The sequence below is a fragment of the Lindgomyces ingoldianus genome, assembly GCF_010093535.1.
Source record: "Lindgomyces ingoldianus strain ATCC 200398 unplaced genomic scaffold BDR25scaffold_14, whole genome shotgun sequence".
Classification (NCBI taxonomy): Eukaryota; Fungi; Ascomycota; class Dothideomycetes; order Pleosporales; family Lindgomycetaceae; genus Lindgomyces; species Lindgomyces ingoldianus.
In genome coordinates this window covers 235,440-257,960 of record NW_022985175.1, presented here as the reverse complement: position 1 = coordinate 257,960, position 22,521 = coordinate 235,440, and the positions used below count along the sequence as shown (strand labels likewise).

Below are 22,521 nucleotides of genomic sequence, written 5' to 3'. Positions count from 1 at the left end.
CTGTGAGAATGTCTAGACGACTGCGAGCCTGCCGCGCTCCCTGGAGGGCTCTGCGAGTTGGGGCCGAGGTGGGTTTCGTTGGTGGGCCGGTCCTTGTGCAGGCGGCGCCCGAAGAACTTGCCGGCGGATGATTGTCTCCCCTTGCCATCCTGCGGCGTGCTGGACGGCATCGTAGGTTATGCGTAATGTCGGCTGCTGCCCGGAGAGTTATGGTGAGCTGCCCCGGCGCGGGCTCCAGTGCAAGAGCCAGCGGCCAGCGTGCCAAATCAGTCTGAAACACGGCAATGCGAGGCGGAACAGCGGGGCACGAGGGAGCGCGGGCACAGGACTCGGAGCGTTGACGTTCGCGGTGGGCAGATTGCAGATTGCAGTTGCAGTTGCAGTTGCAGTTGCAGGAGGCGTCGGGATGTGGCCGAGTGCTAGCAGGGCTTGTGAAGGGCGGACTCCCGAGCGCGCATCCGCGCAGTTATACCCAACACTCGCGCGAGGGGTCGATGACGGGGAGAAACTTTTGCTGAAGCAGCGAGGAATTCACGGCGGGGGAAGTGTTTCGAGGGCCTGGGACGACGTCTGCAGGTGTCTGTCTGCAGCGTTTCCGCATTGGGGGGTTGAGACACCCTTCACGTTCTCCTGAAACTCGTTCGGACCACCTTGCGCCGCGTGTCGAACGTGGCTTGAGCGTGAACGGGGGTCCTCGTCTTGCCTGAGCGCCTCCAGCCCACGCACGGCGGCGCGCTCCATCCCAGGCTCACGACGTTTGTTTGAACCTCACCTGTGTCGTCGCGAAGACGAGCGACGAGAGCCGCTGTCCGCCCGCCTCTGCATCCGCAGCAGCAACCCCCAGTAGCAGGCGCATCCGGCCTCGAGCTGCTGTTTTCGGTCCGCCGAGCCCTTGTCAGCGCGCAGCTGAGCCGCATTCATTCACCCATATCCATATCCTCAGCAGCAGCCGGGCATCAATCGAGCAATAGAGGCTGTAGTCACCATGTCGGGATTCCTGCACTTCCTCAAGGTACGTCACTCAGCCTTACAAAACCCGATCACATGTTTCACCGTTGCATCAATCCATGGTCAACCATTGGATGCAAGCAACGCTACATTCCTCCGTCGCTCCGCTGACACTTCCTGTCTGCAGACAATCTTCATCCCGCTCTTTCTCGCCGCGCTGCTATACCTCTTCCTCGCCCACCTCTTCGTCCCCTTCGTGCGCCGATATCGATCGCGTTACAGCCAGTACCTCCCCATGCCCGCATCCTTCGAGGGCATGTCCACCACCACGTCCTCCTGGCGAACCCGCGTATCCGACGCGCTGTTCAACCTCTTTGTCCCGTCTAGCTGGACATTACGGCATCGCAGCGTTGTCGACGGAAGCGGAGGCGAGCACAATGAAGACGAGCTCTTTGACGATGAGGAGGGCGAAGGCATGGTCGGCTTCGACCCCATTGATGAGCACAGACGGGAGGCTCTGGAGCAAAGACGGAGTATGATGGGCGAGGAAGACCGGAGGTTGAGCAGAGAGTTGGAGGAGGGGTTTAAAGATGATAGTGATGATGAGACGGAAGATGATAGACGGCCGTCACTCTCACGGTCAAGGAATTCTGATACATTCTATTAATAGAGCATCTTCTCGTGTGGACGGCCCTTCACGGATACCGGTATATGGGACGTAAGGCTTTCAGGTTGATTTGGATCCTTAAGTGGGTATGGCATTTTGGGAGCGCATCGCATTTGCATGGTTTGGTATGTAGGAGTATCAAGGATTCATTGATTTATGTGCAGCCTACAATTGACCCAGTCTGAGTCGACCAAGGAAAAGGAAATTCGCCCCCTCTTTCACTCTCCATTCGTTCATTTTTTGTCACGCTGGCCGTACGCCTTAGTGGCATAGTCGCCCTTGTGCACAATAAGGTCCTCGGGCCGGTAGTCTTCGCGGCCGGAAAAGTACGAATCGAGGATAGCCTTAACACCAGCAGCATATCGCTAAAAAAAAAAAAGTAAGCAAGAGCCTTCATGATTAAGTGTTTCCACTAGACGTACCTTCTGGGCATCAATCGAGGTACCAGACATGTGAGGAACCATGGCGTTGCCTCCACCCCATGGGTTCTGGGCATATCGTAGTGGGTGATCCTTAGGCGCGGGCTGAGGGAACCACACATCACCACCATATCCACGAAGATGACCAGACTTGAGGGCCTCAGCAACGTCTTCCTTGACCACGATGGCACCCCGAGCCGTGTTCACGAGCCATGATCCTGCACCTCAATTAGTGTTGATATTGGTCATCGTTGGGTCACCACTCACCCTTCTTCATCTTGGAGATGAGGTCCTTATTGAATAGACCCCGTGTCTTCTCGTGCAGCGGGCAGTTGATGGTGACGACATCGCACTGTGCCAACATCTCCTCCAAGTCCATGACCCTTCGGCAGCCAATCTCCTTCTCCTTCTCAGGAGTTAGTGGCTGGTAGTCGAAGTAAAGCAGCTCCTTGCAGTCAAAAGGCTTCAGACGTCGCAGCACACGCTCGCCGATTCGGCCGACAGCGACGGTACCGACAACCTTATCCTCCAGGTCATACTCGTTCTTAGCTACTGCAGCGACGTCCCATTCGCCAGCGGCAATCTGCTCGTGTGCAGGGACGAAGTTACGGACGAGGGTGAGAATGGTCATGACTACGTGTTCGGCTACAGATACAACATTTGACCCCGTGACTTCAGCGACAGTGATGCCGCCATTGGTCTTGTTCGCAGCATTCAGGTCGATGTGGTCAGATCCAATACCAGCAGTGACAGCGATCTTGAGGTTCTTTGCCTTGGCCAGGCGCTCTGCGGTGAGGTAGCCGGGATGGAAACTGCGCAACAATCATAATTGTCAGCGTGCATTACCTCTATTGAGCGAACGTGGCAAGAATTAAGGAGAAGCCCGCATAGGAGTGGCGAGATGGTGGGGCGAGGAAGACCTGTAGTTGCGGGGCAGGCTTTGGCAGTGCGGGGTAGCTTCCAACATACGGAGTGGTGATGATGACCTCCGCGTCCACCAATTCCTGATCAAACTTAGAGTTCTCGCCCTCCTTGTCTGATGTCGTCACGAGCGTGTGACCCTGCTCCTCAATCCACTTCCTTATGCCCAATTCGTTCTCCGTTGTTCCCAGAAGCTGGGGTTCTTGCTCGGCGTGGATGCCGCCCTGCAAGCCGCATTAGTATCCAGGCATTATTCAGGTGGTACTTCGACTTCAACTTACATCGTAGAGGACGAGAAGGACCTTGCCCTGTTGTGATGCAGTCGCCGTTAGCGTTCTGAAGGCAATCGGCTGGCGGACGAACGATGCTCCACAGGAAGTAACCCTCGGGGCAGTACGTGCAGAGAGCGCCGAGGAAACCGGGCCGGCGAGCCTGGAGAATGAACGGAGAAATACCATTGTGAGAAGCAACTAAGAATCTGAAGAGGATCAGAGGGTCGAAAGTCGTGTGGTTATCTGACACAAGGTCAGTCGCCTGTCTTATTATCCGCTGAGCGGAGGGGTTGTTACATAGTTACCTTTTCCGGAACAACGTGACGTCGTAAGAAGGGCTCGTCTGGCTTCCACACAGTGAGAGAGCAGATTCAAGGTACCTCAGATCCTAGGGGCGAAGGGGTCTTTTATACACATCACACAAAGCAATGCACGCCCCTCTCACGGCCCATGAGACATCGAGACCTCAATCTTTGGTCATTTGAAGCGTAACACCGCCTTAGCTTCCCCACTCCAGCGTGCAGTTCCCTCTAGCAGACGAGTGGTTACAGCCCCCAGCGGCTATCACCATCCCCTCTGGAATTACTGCCCATTGCAGATAATGCGGGGTTGTAGCGAATGATACCAGCGCCTTCTATGATGTGCCGGGGGGTGAAGACGCCTGCTTACTTTGCTAAATTGGCTTCTCTGCCGCAGTGCTGCGTTGAAACTGGCGGTTCCTGACCGACGGGACCATAGAATACGATACGCTAGGTGGATGAATCGTGTGCTTCATGGTCTGCCGATACCGCACCACATCCGTAAAACTGGTAGAGGGAATTGGTCCTTGAACTGCAAGTCATTGGGATCTGCTGGTTCCAGATAACCTGACACAGGCCTTAGGCACGGCAAGTGAGGGATCAGTTGGATACCTAGGTACCGAGCTAGCATCCGATGAAGTGATCGCTGCGGGACAGCGGAGATGTCCAACTACGGCATCTACTACGCCATAGGTGTTCGAGTGCATGGCAAGCTTGGTTGTCGAAACGCTAGCATCGATGTGTGAATCAAGGTTTCCTGCAATTGGTGCATCTCGAATGACAGCACGCGTCTCTAGTTGAGCCTCAACCGGAAACTCTTGCCATGTTGAGCTCAAAAGCGCGGACGCAGAACGTCTCCTTCAAAAGACTCCCACTGCTTCACGATGCTTGTGCAATGGCGCTATCGGCTCACCTGCAGGTGGGGTAGCGTGACAGAAACAAAAGAAGAATTGGGAAACGCTGTGCTCATCGGCATCAGAATGGTGTAGGAGAAGCGGAGTGTCTGCGGTTCAACTTCGCCAATGCTGCGGCTGCGAAATGTCTCCAGCGGTCGCCCGCTGAAACTCGGCCTTCTCGCGGATCTATCGGTCCAGTGCTGGCTTTAGATCGGGAAAAGGAGATGGCTCGGACTCATTCGGCCGGCCATTGAAAACTTAAAAAAGGAACCGCCAGCTAAGGCTTAGAATAAATTTTTGTCATCGGCCTGAAGAGGCTGAAGATTAATGACACCCGTGTGTCATATGTTCACAGAGGAGCCTGCATTGTTAGTCGTTCATCCATCAATGAAGCCGCGCACAGACCAAATGGCCTCCCTATTATCAAACTTTGAACAAATCTTCGGCAATTTCTCCATCACTTAGCTTTCATTCACTCCAGCAAGCCCATTACATAAACTCCTATCGGACAGGAGAGCCATAAAATGGCGTGTGGAAGCATAAGTCAGAGTTTCATAAGCCTACCCTCGAGGGTGATGTGGGTTCTGAGATCGCAGAAAGACACCGAAATCAGTGTAGTGGCTTCGAAACTCCGTGGAAAGAATGGTAATTTTCAGTAGATCAATCTATCACTTAATGCTAATAACTACAGTTAACTCTTAATAGCGCGATACAATTCTAGAACAAGGATTATATTATTATATTGCAATATTGTTGCAGCAAGAGGGTTACGTAATCTAACTATCTAGAGTGCCCTAGACAAACTACTTAGACTTTTAAGCCTTTACTTTAGTATATAGCTGCTAGAGCGCTCTAATCTGCTAGGGAGTTATTAAATCTGTATGCTCTTAATATAAGAGTAGTAATTTAAGAGCCTACTCTACCTACGTAAGAGTAGGTATTTATATAAGAAGCCTTTTATTATCTAATTTATTTTTAACTAGCTGCTAGCTATATGTTGTAATTACATTTACTACATTAAAGTTAGATTAAGTAGGCTTATAATTTTTATTAATAGAATTTAAGAAGTTTTTAAGGCTTATAGCGTTTTAAATCCTACCTGCGTGCTGCACTTACTAGTAGAGCTTCTCTAGCTCCTGCTAAGACTGCTTCTTTAAATTAAGTAGGTAGATTAGTTCTTATAAAGGCTAAATTCTAGCTTAGTAGAAGTAGTAATAAATTATATTACTTTAAAAGTTATTATACTAGGCTTAAAAGGCCTAGCGTAAGGCATAGTAAAGGTTAACTTAAGTTACTAGATCTGCGCTGCGCTTATAGCTAGTAACTATATAGCATATTTATTACTTTTTATATAAGCGCTTAAACTAACTAATTACGCTCTAATTAAGTAGCTAGTAGACGCTAGTTAAGTTAGTAGGCAGCTATTAAATGTAAATATTTAGTAAAGGTAGTTTAAAATTAACGCTAAAGATATAAGCGCTATAGTTATCTATTAGTAGTAGAATAGACCTAGTCTCTTTTATTTACTAATAAAAGGCCTGTAGCTAATCTATTATAATAGTATATGTTATCTACACCTTAAGATTTAACAACTATTAAATGCTAAAAGCTTTAAAGTTAATAAATTATAAAGCATATAGTCTAGCTACCTTTTTAATAGCCTAAAAAGTAAAGCGCTTACTACTAGTAAAGTTATAGTAGCATATAATTAATATTTAGTTTTTATCCTTTTTCTTACTAAGTTAAGCTTTAGTAGAAAGCCCTAACAACAGCGCCTGCTGCTAATATAGGCCTGTTTTATCTATATTAAATATATCCTACTCTGCGTATTCTCTACACAGTGTTTTAATAGCCCTTATCTCTTTTTTAGCCCTAGCTAGCACTAACGCAGCCTTACTCTAGTGTTAATAAAGCTTAATATTATACTATTGCTTAAAGTTAGTAAGCTAGCCTAAGCTAAACTCTAGTATAGAAAAGTTAGCATAATTAGGTATCTGTAGCTAGATAGCTTTTGCTTTCTTAATAAAGATATTACTAGAGATGTTGCTGCTAAAGCTCTTAAGGTGCTACTGCTAGTTAAAGAGGACAGCTTTAAGAATAGGCTACTATGCCTATTATTAACATGTGCAGGTAGTAGCAGAGCTACTGTTAAGGTAGCTATATTACTCTAAAAGGGACTCTAATACTGTTAACTAATAGATGCAATAGTTGTACTCTTACTTAAACTACTTAATTACATTAAGCTGCTTTTAGCTAGGACCTTAACATTAATACTATTAACGCAGAGCCTGTTACTGCTTATTAGTAATTACTACACATAGCATTTTATCTCTTAATATAACAATAATCTAGCTAAAAGCTTGCAATATAGTAGGTATTGCAAAATAGAATATTTTAGTAGGAAATTAATTTAGGTTTAAGAAATGTATTGCTATATTAAAATATTGTTTAATCGCGCATCGCGCCATCAAGAGTTGACTGTAGTTCAGTTCTGAGTGGAGGTGAAGGTCTTGTCGAGCCTCGCAAGTTCATAGATCAGCTGATCAGGTAGATTCATCCACGAAAGTTGTTCAGTCAAGTTCTGGATCTCATCTCGAGCGTGTCCTCTGGTAGCGTCATCATTTTCCCCACTCACCTCCTTGCCCACTCTTCCCTCAACTACCCCAAACAGTGGGATTGGAGCGGAGGCCGTACTTCTCCTCTTGCTCTTCCATCTTATCCTCAAGTTAACGGTATTGACATCGGGTACAATTTGTAAATCTCCTCCTTCGAGACAATACGGTAGCTAATTGGCTGTCAAGTCAAAGTCTCACTTCTTACAATTTCTCTCTTCGTACATGGTCGGATTCTTAAGCATCACTAAAAATAGCGCATAGTACGACCGTTGTCGCAAAAAGCCGGGACATACTTCTTCAGCTTGGCAATGACGAGAATGAAGCAGCTGTGGGTTTCTCGTTTCTTCTCAGTCACTGGGCACGGCTTCAACTGCTTTCGATACCAAATTCAATAGCAGATTTACCGAAGGTCAAAATCTCTCGAGGGCCTCTGCGAGAGATCCAGTTTCCAGATGACGACCCGGCGTATATGGACACTACCTTGCAAGATTGCGCGCATGCAGAGTTCCGATCTCCGTGAAACCCTTCCGCCCACAACTTTAGCTGGTTTATGCGGTGCTCTGTGACAAATACGATTGCGTTGACACTGTCCGAACATGGAGTAGAGTATGGGTCTCAGAGGTGCTCTTGGAGCTATCCGCTTCAGACTCCAGAGGCTGCTCTTGCTGCGTAGGTACTAGACAGTCCACTTGAATCCGCCAAGGTAACTCAGACTATTCTCCAAAATTGTACAGGGATCAGTACCGAATATTCTATTCATGGGCATGCCTCATTCCTATAGCTAGTTCGTTACGTATCTAATACACTTACTGTTGAATGGGCTCTTTCAGCTAGCTGCTTATGGTATGAGCACTTAAGTAGCAAGAGTAAGAGTAGTGTACGGTGTGCACAGCGTACAAAGTAGGTAGGGTGGGGACAACATGTTTCTGGTTATTGCTCTGTCTTTTTCCTCCGTACGGAGGAAAAGGGGAATATCTAGATGTTCGCGCACGGAGGTTCGCGCACGAGCATCATGGGACATAGTTACGTGATCCTTCTTGTGCGCAATAACTAGTATCTAAACTGTAACGATGCTGCTGCGTACGGACACTTACGCTCTACTACTTTAGCACCGTGAACTTATCCAGGCCATATAGGCCGTCTAGTCATTTAGAAAACATCACACACGCTGTAGTTTTCTTTCAACCTTTTTCTCTACCATGGGAATCATAAATTAATCTATCGATACTGATAATATGGTGTGGATTGCCTATAGCAACGTTGACGCATATTCCGAACCAGCGACCTCCCCGCTGAGAGGACATTCAAGGCCTAGTTAGTGACACAAACTCAGTCACATGCGCGAATTAAATGCCGACTCTCAATTTGAGAGGATCCAACGACGTCGTCCTGTAGTCATTCAAGGATCTTTCACTTTCAGTATACCTTCGGAAAATCTCGAAGATGAGCGGAATCCCAAGTCACTACCAAGTAAGATTTCGTGGTATGTTATTTGATCACAAGCTCAACGCATTTCCCGAATCAATTTACAAATATAGATGTACTGATTAGCAGGGTGCAAGGCCTGTGCCTAGATTGCATCAAATCGAATATTCTGCTAGAGATGGCCCAGGATGTCCTCTCGTCCACAGCAAGGCAAGACTTTAAGTGATACAGCACTTTGAACTAGTTCCAGTGCACAACAAATACGTAAGTGGTCAAATTTTCATCTGTTATGGTCAAATACTTGAGTTGTTTTGAACGAACAATCCACTTCTCTAACCATGACACTTCCCCTAAAATCTACGATACTACTAACGTGAAGTATTTTGTGGACCGTGATATTGCCTGGAGCTTTAGAAGTCTAGTCTCTGGATGGATTTCGAATTCTCTTGGCGCGACGTTTTACCTTTATTTCCTCTCCATTTGAAAATATTCCCTACTAGTTCTCCATTCCTCGAGCGATGATTCCTTTAAATTCGGTATACTAACAGCTCTACCCGATTCACAATCCGTTTCAAAGGTTCCCTAAATCATAGAATTATTCCCAGGATTATTCATTCTATTATCGAGTACGACGTTAGGGGAATGCATCCTTACTCCAGAATGAATCCTAATATCCTATGACCCACGTGCTCTACGTCTTTCCGTCTATATTGCAGCTTGCACTATTAAAGCTAAGGTATCGCTAACAGCAATATTGTAAGACATATTCGAAGACTTCCATCGCCCATACTATTTCCTTATTTATACCATATCCAATGCGAATCGGTATATAGCTGCGTCGTATATAAATTTCTTTCCTTTCCTCTATTCTCCACACCTATTCATGACTCCTCTCCATTCAACTCCAGTCCAAGATGTTACCCCGTGTGAGCAAAACGTTAACGCCACGTTATCTTGGCTCGATGAAGCCCAAGATCTCTAAAACAGTCGAGCAGATACTCCAAATTAATCCCTACTCGAGAAGACGAAATGGAGCACCTTCCTACAATATGTTCATGATAATGCGTCTGAGCAACCCCGAGTAGTTAACATGAATATGAACGTATTAGAGATATTAAACACTTGGAAAGAGAATGATGCGTTCCGGCAAATTAGTTCGGCGACCAAGCATTAACGAATCATACGCTCATATTAACTCCTTTCGCCTGTCCCTCCCAGCCTCCCTCCCTCAAGAAACCACCTAGCGAAAGCGCAAAAGAAGCCTTCGCCGAAAAGCAGGGTTCTAGGATGCGGCTTGAAAAGAAGCCGATGCCACCTCCCCTGATAATCTTTTGAAGACAACCCACCAGGCCATTTCCACAGATAACAAGCCCCTAGAATACCCCACCCCCCCTTGAAAGCCAATTCGACTCTCCTCCATCCTCCCCACTAACCCTGCAATCCGCCATCCCCTCGCTGCGCCTGTTTACTGAGGATCACGGGGCTATGGTGGTGGGTGGTACGACCGAAAAAAGGTTGGAAAAGAAGGAGAAGGACACCCGTCCAGGTGGCCTGGGATGTAGATGAGCGTTTGGGAAGGAGAAGAGTAGAGCTGTGCTCACGTTGGTGCTAGTGCTTGCCAGCTACTCAAGAAATTAGTAGCTCTATGGTAAGTTGAATGTGCGTGCGCTGCTTGCTTATCCCTGGAGGGTGGTAATTTCGCTTCGGCGAGGTTCCCTTAGGTGTAGAGAATGAAGCCGTACTTCAGGGCAATGAACTTCAGGGGAATGGATATTCCGTGAAGTATTAGTCTAGATTGCTGTCTAATGGCACCTATATCCGAAATAGGACCAAGCTTCAGGGCCACGTCGGAGGCAGTGCTAAACAAACGTTATGGTTTTGGTATTTCTCCATTTCCATCAAACTAAGAGCAAAATTCCAGCTGAAGTACTTAACAAGTACAGAAGGTATCTGCATTAAGCCTGATTACCACGCGATTGTTTCCAAATACCCGTTTTCGTGTTTCATTTAAGAATTTTGTACAGTACTATTCTGTAGACTTGAACCTGGAAGATAAGGGTTGTCAAATCCGCACGGGTAAGCGTAAAAGCAGAAACCACTAGCCAAGGTTATGTCAAAAACAATGAAATAGATGACTAACGTCAGGCTCTGCCTCCTTTGTGATGTATATACTTTTCACAGTGACGGTAGGAATGCCTGAAGAGCACACATACGACCTAAAATCGTATACGTGGCTGCACAGCAATCGCATACCCTTCCATTTACACATCTTTGTGCACTACTCTCACTTTAACCACTTAACCACCTCTATGTTCCATCGCCGCCTTCGCCACATCTTCCCTCGCAATACTACTCCGTCTCCTCTCAGCATAAATCTGCGCCTCCTCCGTCTCATTATAGCTGATCAGCAGCTCTCCATTCTTGCCAAAGCGGTGCGGTATCTCATACGCAATCTTAACCACATTGAACGGGTTCGTCGTCTTGTGGAAAATCTCGTCCATTTCTTCCAACGAGCGGTAGGCAGTTTCTGGGAAGAAAAAGTAGACGGAGGGAACCATAAAAGCATTTATTACGGCGAAGATTATGTACGTCTTGTATCCGATGTTAGCGAAGGCGACTGGGGTGACCATTACGACCATGAACTGTGAACCACCGTATTAGCTTAGTATCATTGCTTGATTTAAGACGTGGCGAATCTTACGTTAAAGATCCAGTTTGCGGTGGTTGAGATTGCGTTGGCTGGGGCGCGGATGCTGAGTGGTGTGATTTCGGCGGGATATAACCTGGATGCGGATGTTAGTAAACGGCCCGAAAGGGGTTCAAGGCTTTGGGCTAACCATGTCATTCCTAGCCATCCGATGGCGAAGAAGGAATTGAATACGAAAAGGAATACGGCCTAGACGAGTCATTTGCGACAGCAATTTGAGCAAATTTGTATCCAAACGTACGGCGGTAATCCCTAAGCTGTGACTGACACGGCTGGTAGTACCAGCTAGCACGGCCATTGAAAAAGCTTGCCCAGCGGCCCCAAACATCATGAGCGAGCGCCGACCAAATCTTTCGATTGTGAAGATAGCAATCCAAGATGCCATGAAGTACTCGGTGCCGTTGCATGCAGCGAGCAAGCGACTGAGGAAACCAGAGAGACCAATATTTTGTTCGAAGATTGTAGCCGCGTAATACTATCTGGAAATGAGACCTAGGTGAAAACATCTAATGACGATAGCTTACCGTGATGATATTAATCCCCGAGATCTAATACAACCCTTAGTGACCACCCTTGAGCCAAGGATAACTCTACTTACCTGCTGGAACATCTGATTAACATACCCTAAGGCCGTACGATGGAAATTACGGTTCCTGTTCATCTTAAAGCAGTCGCGGAATCCACCCTTAGACATCTCGAAAACAGTATCTTTAACGGCCTGGAATTCGCTTTGAACTTTCTTATCATCGGGCGGTAGTTCGTTGAGGGCACACAGCACGTCTAGCGCTTCGTCTTCCTTGCCTTTGAGAACCAGCCATCGAGGTGATTCGGGAAGACCTGGGATTGTACAGACGATAAATATAGCAAGAATTATTTGAAAAGCGATGGGAAAACGCCAAGAAATGGTACTGGGTTCCAAGAACGAGAAGCCAAGGTCGATCCAGTAGCTTAGCATGACGCCGAAGACGATGAGCGAACCCTAACCAATGTCAATAATATCCAAATCACTCTCCAAGAGTGAATTTACTTCTATCATAACCATTTGCCCTCGACGATGCGATTTCGAGGTTTCTGCTTGCCAGGTTGGGACCGTAGATGTGTTCATGCCGTTACCAAAGCCAGTGATCAATCGTCCAGGAAGAAGCTGCCCGAGACTGAAGGAAGAAGCCTGGATAGCCGCGCCAGCAATCATAATCGAACTTCCGACCATGATGGTACGTTTGCGGCCAAGAAGATTACCGAGCCAGATGGTTGCAACAGCGCCGAAGAAGCACCCGAGGGTATATCCACCCACGGTGATACCCTGGATGTTGGATGCATGGCTTTTGGTGCTTCCAGGGGGTGGATTAGCTGTGTTGATTTGGGGAAAGTGCTCGAGGAAGGATGGTAGTGTGAGAAGTCCTCCCATAACACCCTGATCTAGGAAAGCTCGTGAGCGTAAGCCATTTTGGAATGTTTCGACTGACACTCACCATAGCCGAATAACGCGAAATCAGTTCCTGCCACAACAGCGATAGCAACGTTGAGCTTGAGGCCCGTGAGCCCGTAAAATTTCTTCATCTTGAGTGAATTTTCGTCAACAAACACGCTGGACAATACAAATAGGTAAACCTCAATGGAGGCCAATCGCAGTCCCTCAAGCAAAAAGGATATGTGATAATCTCCAGTAGTAACTACCGGATGTTCAATAGTGGAAAATAAAGAGCAGTCTCGCCAGATATAAGAAGAGATCCACAACTCATGACGGGCAAGCATTAACCCTCCGGCTTCAGCGCCTCGGCAACTGTTGCCAGGAAGCTAAACCGACGATGACGTTGCAAGGTAGAGCCTCGTGCGGGGATCTGGTGGCGGTCACAGCGGATCTGTTAGCCCCGTGGGGAATGTTGTATGGAATTTCACGACATGTATCTGGGATTCCTGCGTCTCATTCGTCCATCTCAACGACATTGAAAAGAATGCTGACCGGATTGCTGAATGCGAGAATTCCGAAGGCTTTTTAAACAAATAAGGCGTCCGAGGCATAAAACTCTAGTGCGAGGTGCAGGGTCAGTGTGAGGCAGATGCACACGCTAATCGTTCCTGCCCCGACTTTAGCGCCGGAAAACTGAAGATGGTGGTCTTAAGATCTGGCAGCTCGAGCTTCGATATCCCAAGAGTAGTATTCCGGCCCCGTGTTCTTTGGAGTGCGGAGTATGCCTAAGTCGAGATGGTTTTAGGGGGTGGTTGAGATGTGTCGTGAGATGATGGTGATGGGTTCATAACTATTCAGTTCGCAAGCAGGCAAGCGATGTTCCGCCCCACGACCCGGGACATGGAAAGCGGAGAAAATGTGGACGGGTACTCAACGCGCAAGTCCTTATTTTCTCTTGGAGTCTTTATCGGACTGAGCTTTCGATATATATATATATACTCGAGCCGATAATTGGAGCAAAATATATATGGTCACGTGCCCGCACTGTGCATCCTTCATCGTTCAAACAGCAACTACCTTGTTCATCTCATCGTACGTATCACCGGCTCTAGGCTTCCTATGCTCTGGTTTTTGAACTGATCGATGAGTCTTCCTCCCATGCGGTAGAGTCTAAGACTGCACTTTGACCCCCACCGCATTTCGACTCTAGTACCGCTACCACTACCTAGCTACGCTCTATGCTGCTGGAACACCTATAGTGCAAAGCTCCCTATACCTTTAATGAGGGCACTGATTCCGCTAGCGATAGATTTTGATTCGTGTTCGAGGTATCGATGGGACAGGCGCGAACTGTGCATCTTTTCATGAAGAATCATTATGGCCCCTTTCCCGGCTGCGTGCCGCTATACCTACATTGTGCGAAGAAAATATCATACCGCCTAGACATGTGAGGGAAACTCTCTTGATGTATACGCAGGCAACCGAGCCCTTCATGCTCATAAACGTCGAAACGACTCGCTACAAGACCAAACCAGACCGACCCTATTACTAACTAGCTGAATCAAATACTCGTCTATCCTCTTTACAGATATCTCAATCCCACTTTTCGGTACTCCCTCTAGCTTTCTACTCTGACCGAAAATCCCTTATTTCGGCCGGCTCATACAGGGTTGCGGCTTTACGTTCGTTCCGGCCCACAATACCAGGTTTAAGAATTCCACAATAGAAGTCTTGCATTTACCACCATACCCCCCTCCCCCAAAATTATTTTTTTCCGCATTGTGAGCGTCAGGCATCAATAGGAGGAAAAGGGAAATTTCCAAGGCCTTAACAGCTACATAGACAGACTTTCGGGGCACCCTAGAGGTAACGAACGGGGCTCTTGTTCTAGATCTGGCAGGCGTCTATATTTTCATCTCCATTGAAAGGATCTCCAACAAACTCGTCGCTGAAAAAGCTGGAACTAGCAGTTGTATTAATAAAGTCAAGGAAAGCCTGATCCCCGGGGCTTAAGAAGTGGTCGGTCCCAAGGAAGGATTGGTCGACAGTCTCCGACAATGGTCTCACTGGGGTAGAATGCGATTGCGATAGATCAATCCAGTCCGAGATAACTGTGTCAAAAACGGAAAGGGATTCGGCTTCGGGGAAACTTTGAATGTCGTTGTTTGGAGAATATTCGGGTACAATAAAATCGGCAGATCAGCTCTGTGTTCCGAGATCCAGATCCAGCCCCATTCCATCAAGGGGAGGGCCAGCAAGCTCCTGAACATCAAATCCACGGAGATCAAGTGAGGGGGCCCAGAATAGCATGTTAGTAAGGTTAGGAAGTTCTTCGATCAACTGGGGTTGCTGGATTTCTGCTGCGGCCTCAGAACGGGATGACACCCCTGTACCATTCAAATTGGGGTCAAAACCAGAAACGACTTCATGAAAACAGTCTTGAATGATCTCTCTTAAGCGGCTGTTACTGAACCTCAACCAAAGTTCTCCTAGACGGTCCTGTTCAACATAGGTCTCGAAAGCGGCTTCAATCCGCCTATAAAGAAGGTTTGGGAGTTCTCGGCGACAGTGATCCATCATTCGTTGTTGTGGAGTAGCAGCCAGATCCTCAAGCTCGTTAGTGAAATATACAGAGTCATGGGTGACGTCTAGGAATCTATCAGTAACATAATCTACGGTATCAGGTGGTACCCGTACATGGAGAGGGTATGTCGGCCTCCTCGACATTTGGGAACAGTATTCGATATATGTCTCTCCACTGATCTTCTCTCGATCGATTCTTCTTGCCTTTTCTAGACCTAAGCAGGTTGAACTTGGCTCGATCAACACCAAACGCATCTCGTCTAGGCCGCAACTGGCAGCTACTCAGACTTCTGGAATGTGCTTCAAGAGCCTCGTCGTTTGGAAAGAGGATAGAGCACCTTGTACATTGATGAATCTTGTGGCAAGTGTAGAGATGTCCCCTAACAGCTGCGTAAGCAGTACTCTTGGAATCTAGTACGTAATACTACTAACTTGATACGATGAATGGTAGGCCAGCCACTGCGAGCGCAACACCGATGCTCAGTGCACTTCCATCTACTGTGTTTAAAATACGGACAAGCAAGATTACGGTCTTCATCTGCCATATGCTGCCTCCGCTTAGATGAGCTCTTTGGGCTGTGACTGTCCTTGTGGTTATCTCCTGCGGATCCGGAAGCATTGCTGCTGCGATACTGTTTTTTTCTTGAATTAGAAGATCCATTGTTCGTAGTTCCACTGCCTGAAGCCTTAGATGAGAAACCGCCACTGTTGGAAGATGATTCTCCATCCTCGGGACAAGTAGTGCAGATGATTACACCTCTGCCTACATTGTATGTGAAGTGAATGCCTTCGATTATGCGCGCTACGAATTTACGCGTCTTTCGCGGTACGAGATAATGCAATGCCGGAGGAAGAGCGTCTTCAGGGGTAGTATCTTCGATTGAAGAGCATTCATCGTCTGAATCATCGTGTATGGAGCAGCAATGTCTTTCTAGCGTCCTCGGTGTTATAGAACTTTCTACTAGGTTCTGGTCGTTTCCTGAGATCCTTTGGTCGTCCCCTGACTTGTTGCGGATCAGGGTGGAGGCAATATGTACCCTGCTATCTACCCCTTTGCTGTTGAAATTGGGACTTTCGTTCGTGGCAACGTCTTCAGAGATATTCAAGCCTTTGCCCTCAGAGTGCCCACAAGGTAGGGACACGTCTAATTTTGGGCTTGAAAGATTATTCCCGAATGTAGTTCCATGCACGGTTTCGGGACCAATGTATTCCGAGGTGCTAGAGAATGCACTTAATTCATGAGGCCAACTGTAAGATTTCAAGGGAGTCTCATCTCGGTCACCGCAGACGGGGCACGCGTCCGAGCTCAGGGCCCGGGTGTTTTCAGCGCCGCAGTTAGGGCAGATCCAAATATCTATGGGAGTATATGGCGGCATTGTGAAGAAATGTATTCAAGACTGGGGCGCTCGATGGAGAATACCTAACGAAGTCCAAAATAAAGACGAGTGCAACGAGCTGGCACTTACACGAAAGAGAGAATTTAGAGAAATCTTGCCCATCTCATAGCGGGGAATGCAAAATAGGGACCTTTCGCAACAGAAGACAAACGCGCAACATTGCGCATTTCGAATTCCCATGCGAAGCCACAGGGGTGGTGGCCAATGGTGAGCGATGACGAGCGCCACACTTCTCCCGCTTATGCAATTATGCAGCTTTGAAATTGCTAGAGCATAAACGCGTTCTCTCAGGCAATTCTGTCACATTGCTGGTGAAACAGCGAACGTGTCCAGAAGACTATCCTGCGTGTTTGCACGATGTAGCCAAAAGCACCTCGCGTGAGAGACACAGAGCCGTCACATTCACATTCAACGCTTTCGTGGTCAATATTTGGCGGGGATTCGCAAACGCTGCGACGGATAGGGATTGTCGATCCGGAGTCTCGTATCCTCAATCATAGTATTGATTCGCATTCTAATAATATAACTTATTCGACTAACCTCCAACTCAATATCCAATAGGGCCCTGTAGTACCGGATCAAGAAAGATAGTGTCATCGACATCATCGGAGTTACCTTGAAAGTCTGCAAATTCTAGTGCGTCGCTAATCACTTGTGTCGAAAGAATTCGACCTACTTCTTCATTCTTCGCTGAATTCGCAGCTCGTCTATAGCGACCTGTGAGATTCTCGACGGCTTCGTGTGGGCCTATAGCGAGCAGTGGAACACGGGGTTCCAACCTTGAATCCGGAGTAACGGAGATAAGGCTATTGGTGCTAGAAGCTAGGAGTGGTGGTTCTGATGGCTTTGATAAACGGTCGGAATGAGTAATGATGTTGGGCTGGTAACTGAACTGCTCCTCGTTCCACTGCTGAAGGACTTCTTCGAAGTCGAAGCCGCTCAGGTCTGTTTGGAGACTACAGCCATCCCATCCTAGAAATTCTGCTGATGATAGAAAGGACTCGAGTGGTTCCGGGCGTTTAATTTGGGCCAAGACTTGTTGTTCCGCAGAATCATGAGCTACCTGATCCGGGCTATATTGGGAATCAACCCCTAGTTGCTTTGCCTCAACGCCGCGTTTAAACGAAGCCTTGACATCTTCCAAGCCTTGTTTTAAGGAATCAACAACCGAAGCCACAAGAAAATCTTTGAAGTTTTGCTTGTTGCGGGAGACATGAAGGTGTGGACAGTGGCTTTCGTTAGCGGTATCGAAGCGGTTCTGAATGGATAGTTCAAGATGCTTGATAGTCCGACGGGGAAGTTCCTTCTCAAGATAGTCAAACAATACGTCTCGGCTCGAGTCGTCGAAGTCCTCCTCCTCCTCATCTTCCTCCGTAAATACGTCGTCAGATGTGTAGACTGAGGGCAGTATTAGTGAATGAACCCAGAAATTTTAGAGAATAAACTTACATGGCGAGGGGATTTGAGATTCTGGGACATTTGGGAAGACAACGCGAAAGAGGGCTTTCCATTGGTCTTCTCTTGTACCCGGTTTAGCCCGCTTTTTAGCCCACATTTCTATTAGCTCCCATAGATCCTGGTTAATAGCAAAAAATTGTCGTTCGCGAGGGGAGCAGGGCTCTGACCTCTGTTGATGAGATTTTAGCGATTCGGGCGTGGGGTATGGAGAAGAGCATCGTGGGCATTGGAAAATCCTGTGGCAGCGACTTAAATGTTCTCTATATTGAGTTAGCGAACGAAACTGCTATTCATGGGCAAGCTAACTTCATCTGATATATCTCCATCCACCCTGGTCCAGAGCAAGCGCGATTTCGAAGACTCTTCCGCTTATTCCGTTTAAAGAAAATACAAGCAAGACGAGGGCCTTTGGGACCTTCAGACCTTCTGGGTTTCTTGGGATATTTTCCCCCCTTGCTTTCGCTAGTATTTCCATCACTTTCTTCTTCACCTGTATAATCCTTACGACGGCCGCGTTTACGGTTGGAGTTCGATTGTTGACCTGAGGAAGACCTCCCGGCTTGCGATGTGGACGAAGGCCTTTGGCAAGGACCAACCGTACCGCTAGTACATGTTATCACACCATTTTCTCGATCGAAGGTGAAACTTAGGCTACTAAAGATGCGTTGGGCCAGGCTTCGTGCGCTGTCGTAAACAAAAGACTCTGATGGCGGTATTGGGTGGATAATATAATCTGACTCTATAGAGCTCTTCATTTCAGGCTCGATACTTGCTTCATGCTCTGCATTCACAGAAGAGTTATGAGCTGAGCTAGAGTTATCGTGACTCGTTCCAGCGACTAGCATTGCTAATTCCTTCGCGGTGGTTCCAATTCTCCCTTCGGGGATTAAATCTACCGTACTTTTCGGACGAAAAGGAGCTAATTCACTGCTGGAAGGAATTCGCAAGCTTTCCTGAAATTCTTCATTCAGAGACTGTTTATCATATTGTATCGACCGATGGTTTGAAGATGTCGCTAATGGGTTGCTGGTTTGCGTGGCCTGTGCTAACTGAACCTCGAATTCGGTATTCAGTAATCGTGGAGGAGCAATAGATTTGATTCCAGGTCCAGGAGCGCAAAAGATGTGAGCACAATTAGGACAATTCGTCTGCCAGGCTCCGATCGGTCCGTCGCCACACTCACAGCAAAACCAGGTAACCCATAGGTCTTTACCTTCACTCTGGCAAGGCATTTTGGCTAAAATTCTAACAAGACGCTTAGCAGTTTGAAACAAATCCAAAGAGTGTAGTTGTTCACACCTGAGTACTAGATCCAGTTCAGAGCTTGGTAGCCTGAAAAGTTTTTTTTTATTAAAGGAAAAGGTCTAAAAGGAAAAGGGTTGAACACTACAAAGAGTTGAAATTGATTTGAATGGAAAATGGTTGTGAAAGAAATGTTGAAAAACACCCGTTTTTATCCCCAATGGTGAAGCTCGCAAAGTTGCGAGGTTCGAACACCGTGCGAGGCATCACAGCCAATGAGATCTGCAGCGGACTTCGCCTACATATTCTACCACCGGTGAGGAATGCTAAGATCGGCTGGGGGTAACCCAAATTTGCTTTTCTATACCTAGCGCAACGTCAGTTGCGATCCATGACTTTGATGATGAATGGAGTGCTAACTTGCCTTTTAATGGCAGAGCTTCACGAGAGCTCGAGTTCAATCGATAACTTCGGTCTAAATGTATGTGTGACAAGCAAAGACCCAACAACAAACTTAGCGATCACTTCGATTCCAATTTCACCATGAGCGCTTGTGCATCTTCGCTCGTCTACCTTCGGAGGGATCAAAGTCCCCCATCCCTAACATATCTAGAGTGGGTGTAGACGGGGGCTGGGGCGGTGCTATGTTTGTACGCATCATTTCCGGATTACCCTCCAGCGCGGCCAAAATAGAAGTTCCTGGATACCGAGTTCTAGATGCATAGGAAGAACCCTGGGATGCCTTATAGCATGGAATCGTCTGACGCCACATTAACTTAAAGTTAGGGCAAGGCCTTGTAAGGTGTTCTAGAAGCACTTAAACACTCGAGAACCATGATAATTCGCTGAGGGTCATTGAAAGACCGCGACAATCGAATAAAATATGGCTATAGTTCGCACGCAGCGGGGAGTATTTACTTGACAGCCAATCGGAACGCAAATCATGTTTGAGATGGTCAAGACCGTTGGAAACTGTTGAAATCGTCGTCTATCCCGTTGTCGATGGGAAAGGATCCGCTCTAGCATTTCCTAAACTCGAGTATAATGGAATACCATCTACAAATTATTGTCCTTCATGGTGCGCGACTAAGTATTAAGAGTCGAACAGGGTAAGGAAAGCAGCATCCGTGGACCCAAGTAAATGTCCTTGTTCTGGAGGTTGGTATGCCGGGCTCACTTCTCTGGGGAGTGGCGATGGTCCTTCATTGAATGAATTTGATTTGATAGATGAGAGGGCCTGAGTGGGAACATTGTTCTCGCATTTTAGTTGTGGCAGGAGCCCATCTTCAGCGTTTTCAAAGTCTAATTTCTCGCAGGCTTGAGCGGCAAGGTGTGCTCTCCATGACTCTTCCGTCATCCGCAGCCTTCGTCGTGGAGGGGGGTGATGGCCTCTTGCTGCGTCTGTTTGAGAGCATGACTGCGGTAATTCCAGTGAAGGTTGCATTTGTTGGAGTTTGTCACCTGTATCTGGAAATGTTGGCATGTAAGGGTCGTTCATCAGAGGGTATTCTGCCAAGTCCCCTAGTGTTGGAATTGGGGCTGGAGCTGGTGAAGAGAAGATGTTGCCCCCGCCAGTCAATAGAGGTTCACCTCCTTCCAAGCCTAATATAGCGAGTTCTTCGTAGTCTAGATCGGGTGGCAAAGTTCCTGTGGAAGTCCCATAAAATTCATTCGTATCCTCAGGCATAACTTGCGGCCTTGGTAGAAAGTTTCCAGTTGAATTACTACTACTTTGGTCAACAAGCATTTGTCCCCCACGGGAACGGCGTTTGGTCTTCATCATAGGGAATGGTCGATGTAGGATTGATTGGATGATGCCAGTGGAATGGGTTTGTTGGTGAGATACTATAATGGCTTCAATTTCGGAATCTAGAACGCTTCGTAGATAGGAGTGTAACCTAGTTTCTAGAAGTTCAGGTGGCAGATCTGGTCTGAGGTCGGCCACAAGTTCGGCTCGGAAGCGGTCTCGAAGCTGTTGGCTGTTGGCCCATACATGGTCGCTATCCTCATAGTCTAGAGAATGGTGAGCCGTAGAAGAGAGATAAGAAATAGGAGAGCTTACAAGGACTAGGGGTGTCGCCAGATTCATTAAAGATTATTCTGTAGGCCTCACGCCACTGGTCCTCTGGAGATGAACTTGCTGGACCCTTCTTGCCTTTCAATAGGTTGTGCTTTCTCTTATTAATACCTTCGATTGGGTGATGATCGCTGGGGTCCCGCTCCTGACATCGCGGCCATTCCCACTCATGTTCGTTCAGTTCTCCCTCGGTATAGAAAACCTTGAAACACCGGGCGCATTGATGGATAAGATGATGTTTATTCCAATGTTCTCTATTGCACGTTATACACACGCAGCACAACGAAGCTTGGTTGCTCACCTCAAACGGGCCATGTTAGGCCAACCACGCCCCCCACAGGATTCGCTATGATTTCTGTACTTGTGAGGATTGCGCTTGAAGAATGGACAAGCGAATTTGGGCTGATCAGGGTTTGTTGAGTCGAGAGTCAGTTTGGTAGGCTTGCGTTGCTTACGTCGCTCATCTTCGTCTTGATCCTGGTCTTCATCGTTATTCGATGATCTTTTCCCCCTTTTCTTCCCAGAGCCATTTGTGCTCGGCACTCCGGGAGTGCACTTAAAAGAATTCGAGCACACAACCTGACCTGATGCAACACAGTCCCCATGAGCTTGCGCTGCCTGGCCGGAGGCGCATTTCGTAGATCTGGGATCTAATTCTCCGGAAGGTGCTCGCAGACGGTCCACGAGGTGGCGTACGGCGCAATCAAGAAACATGTCTAAACTTGCAGAGCGTGTAGCAGATAGAGATGTGCTGTCATCCGACAAGAACTCATCGTCCACTTCACTTATTCGACCTCGTTCAGAGCTTATGCTAGAAAACGATTCGGTAGTAGAAGAATTAGAAATAGGCGATACAGGTGTACTGTAGCCTCGCGCCCAGTCGTGCCTGCTATGATAAAAAAAATTTGGTTGTAGAACTCGTGAGCTTTCCACCGACGGCTTCGCTGTTCCTTGATTCGGATGCGGCGGGGATTTATTGAAGGTATTACCAGAGCGTTTTAAGGGCCGTGTACAGGGGAAGTCTGAGCCTGAAAGATCAAGCCCGGTCACCGCTGTAATTGGCAGGGGCCAGGCAGATGCTGGTATTTTCGCCCCGAGCTGTGTGTGGCTTCCACATCGCGTGTGGTCGCAGCAGCCAGAACAGGCGGCATTGACTGTCCACCCCATTGGTCCATCGTGGCATT

At 47.5% G+C, this 22,521-nt stretch overlaps 8 protein-coding genes across 8 annotated transcripts; 2 read left to right on the top strand and 6 right to left on the bottom strand.

Annotated features, from left to right (window-relative positions):
* Nucleotides 1-190: 190 nt before the first annotated feature.
* Nucleotides 191-921, bottom strand: BDR25DRAFT_393399 (uncharacterized protein; the record flags this gene model as incomplete). Its single annotated transcript, XM_033698252.1, has 3 exons — nt 191-478; nt 536-767; nt 798-921. The coding sequence occupies 3 exons, from the start codon at nt 919-921 to the stop codon at nt 208-210; spliced, it is 627 nt and encodes a 208-aa protein (XP_033548055.1). The 3' UTR covers nt 191-207.
* BDR25DRAFT_303307 (uncharacterized protein) lies at nt 742-1,789 on the top strand. The gene is made up of 2 exons (XM_033689980.1): nt 742-1,012; nt 1,136-1,789. Exons 1-2 carry the CDS (start codon nt 986-988, stop codon nt 1,613-1,615), a joined length of 507 nt encoding a protein of 168 aa, XP_033548054.1. The 5' UTR covers nt 742-985; the 3' UTR covers nt 1,616-1,789.
* BDR25DRAFT_303306 (uncharacterized protein) lies at nt 1,746-3,595 on the bottom strand. The gene is made up of 6 exons (XM_033689979.1): nt 3,533-3,595; nt 3,237-3,470; nt 3,004-3,179; nt 2,302-2,846; nt 2,038-2,252; nt 1,746-1,980 (listed from the first exon to the last, which is right to left on the bottom strand). The coding sequence occupies exons 2-6, from the start codon at nt 3,411-3,413 to the stop codon at nt 1,849-1,851; spliced, it is 1,245 nt and encodes a 414-aa protein (XP_033548053.1). The 5' UTR covers nt 3,414-3,470; nt 3,533-3,595; the 3' UTR covers nt 1,746-1,848.
* Nucleotides 3,596-8,374: 4,779 nt separating this feature from the next.
* On the top strand, nt 8,375-9,100 carry BDR25DRAFT_354465 (uncharacterized protein; the record flags this gene model as incomplete). The annotated part of the gene is made up of 5 exons (XM_033695316.1): nt 8,375-8,496; nt 8,541-8,684; nt 8,769-8,918; nt 8,979-9,039; nt 9,068-9,100. 5 exons carry the CDS (start codon nt 8,375-8,377, stop codon nt 9,098-9,100), a joined length of 510 nt encoding a protein of 169 aa, XP_033548052.1.
* A 1,659-nt stretch (nt 9,101-10,759) lies between these two features.
* Nucleotides 10,760-12,729, bottom strand: BDR25DRAFT_223337 (general substrate transporter; the record flags this gene model as incomplete). Its single annotated transcript, XM_033685096.1, has 8 exons — nt 10,760-11,104; nt 11,164-11,245; nt 11,300-11,358; nt 11,411-11,644; nt 11,694-11,717; nt 11,768-12,148; nt 12,197-12,588; nt 12,642-12,729. The coding sequence occupies 8 exons, from the start codon at nt 12,727-12,729 to the stop codon at nt 10,760-10,762; spliced, it is 1,605 nt and encodes a 534-aa protein (XP_033548051.1).
* A 2,050-nt stretch (nt 12,730-14,779) lies between these two features.
* On the bottom strand, nt 14,780-16,539 carry BDR25DRAFT_367961 (uncharacterized protein; the record flags this gene model as incomplete). Its single annotated transcript, XM_033697032.1, has 3 exons — nt 14,780-15,228; nt 15,278-15,574; nt 15,681-16,539. The coding sequence occupies 3 exons, from the start codon at nt 16,537-16,539 to the stop codon at nt 14,780-14,782; spliced, it is 1,605 nt and encodes a 534-aa protein (XP_033548050.1).
* A 547-nt stretch (nt 16,540-17,086) lies between these two features.
* BDR25DRAFT_367959 (uncharacterized protein) lies at nt 17,087-18,344 on the bottom strand (the record flags this gene model as incomplete). Its single annotated transcript, XM_033697031.1, has 3 exons — nt 17,087-17,958; nt 18,010-18,278; nt 18,325-18,344. 3 exons carry the CDS (start codon nt 18,342-18,344, stop codon nt 17,108-17,110), a joined length of 1,140 nt encoding a protein of 379 aa, XP_033548049.1. The 3' UTR covers nt 17,087-17,107.
* Nucleotides 18,345-20,279: 1,935 nt separating this feature from the next.
* Nucleotides 20,280-22,051, bottom strand: BDR25DRAFT_342531 (uncharacterized protein; the record flags this gene model as incomplete). Its single annotated transcript, XM_033693739.1, has 3 exons — nt 20,280-21,273; nt 21,323-21,591; nt 21,639-22,051. The coding sequence occupies 3 exons, from the start codon at nt 22,049-22,051 to the stop codon at nt 20,354-20,356; spliced, it is 1,602 nt and encodes a 533-aa protein (XP_033548048.1). The 3' UTR covers nt 20,280-20,353.
* Between the last annotated feature and the right edge of the window lie 470 nt (nt 22,052-22,521).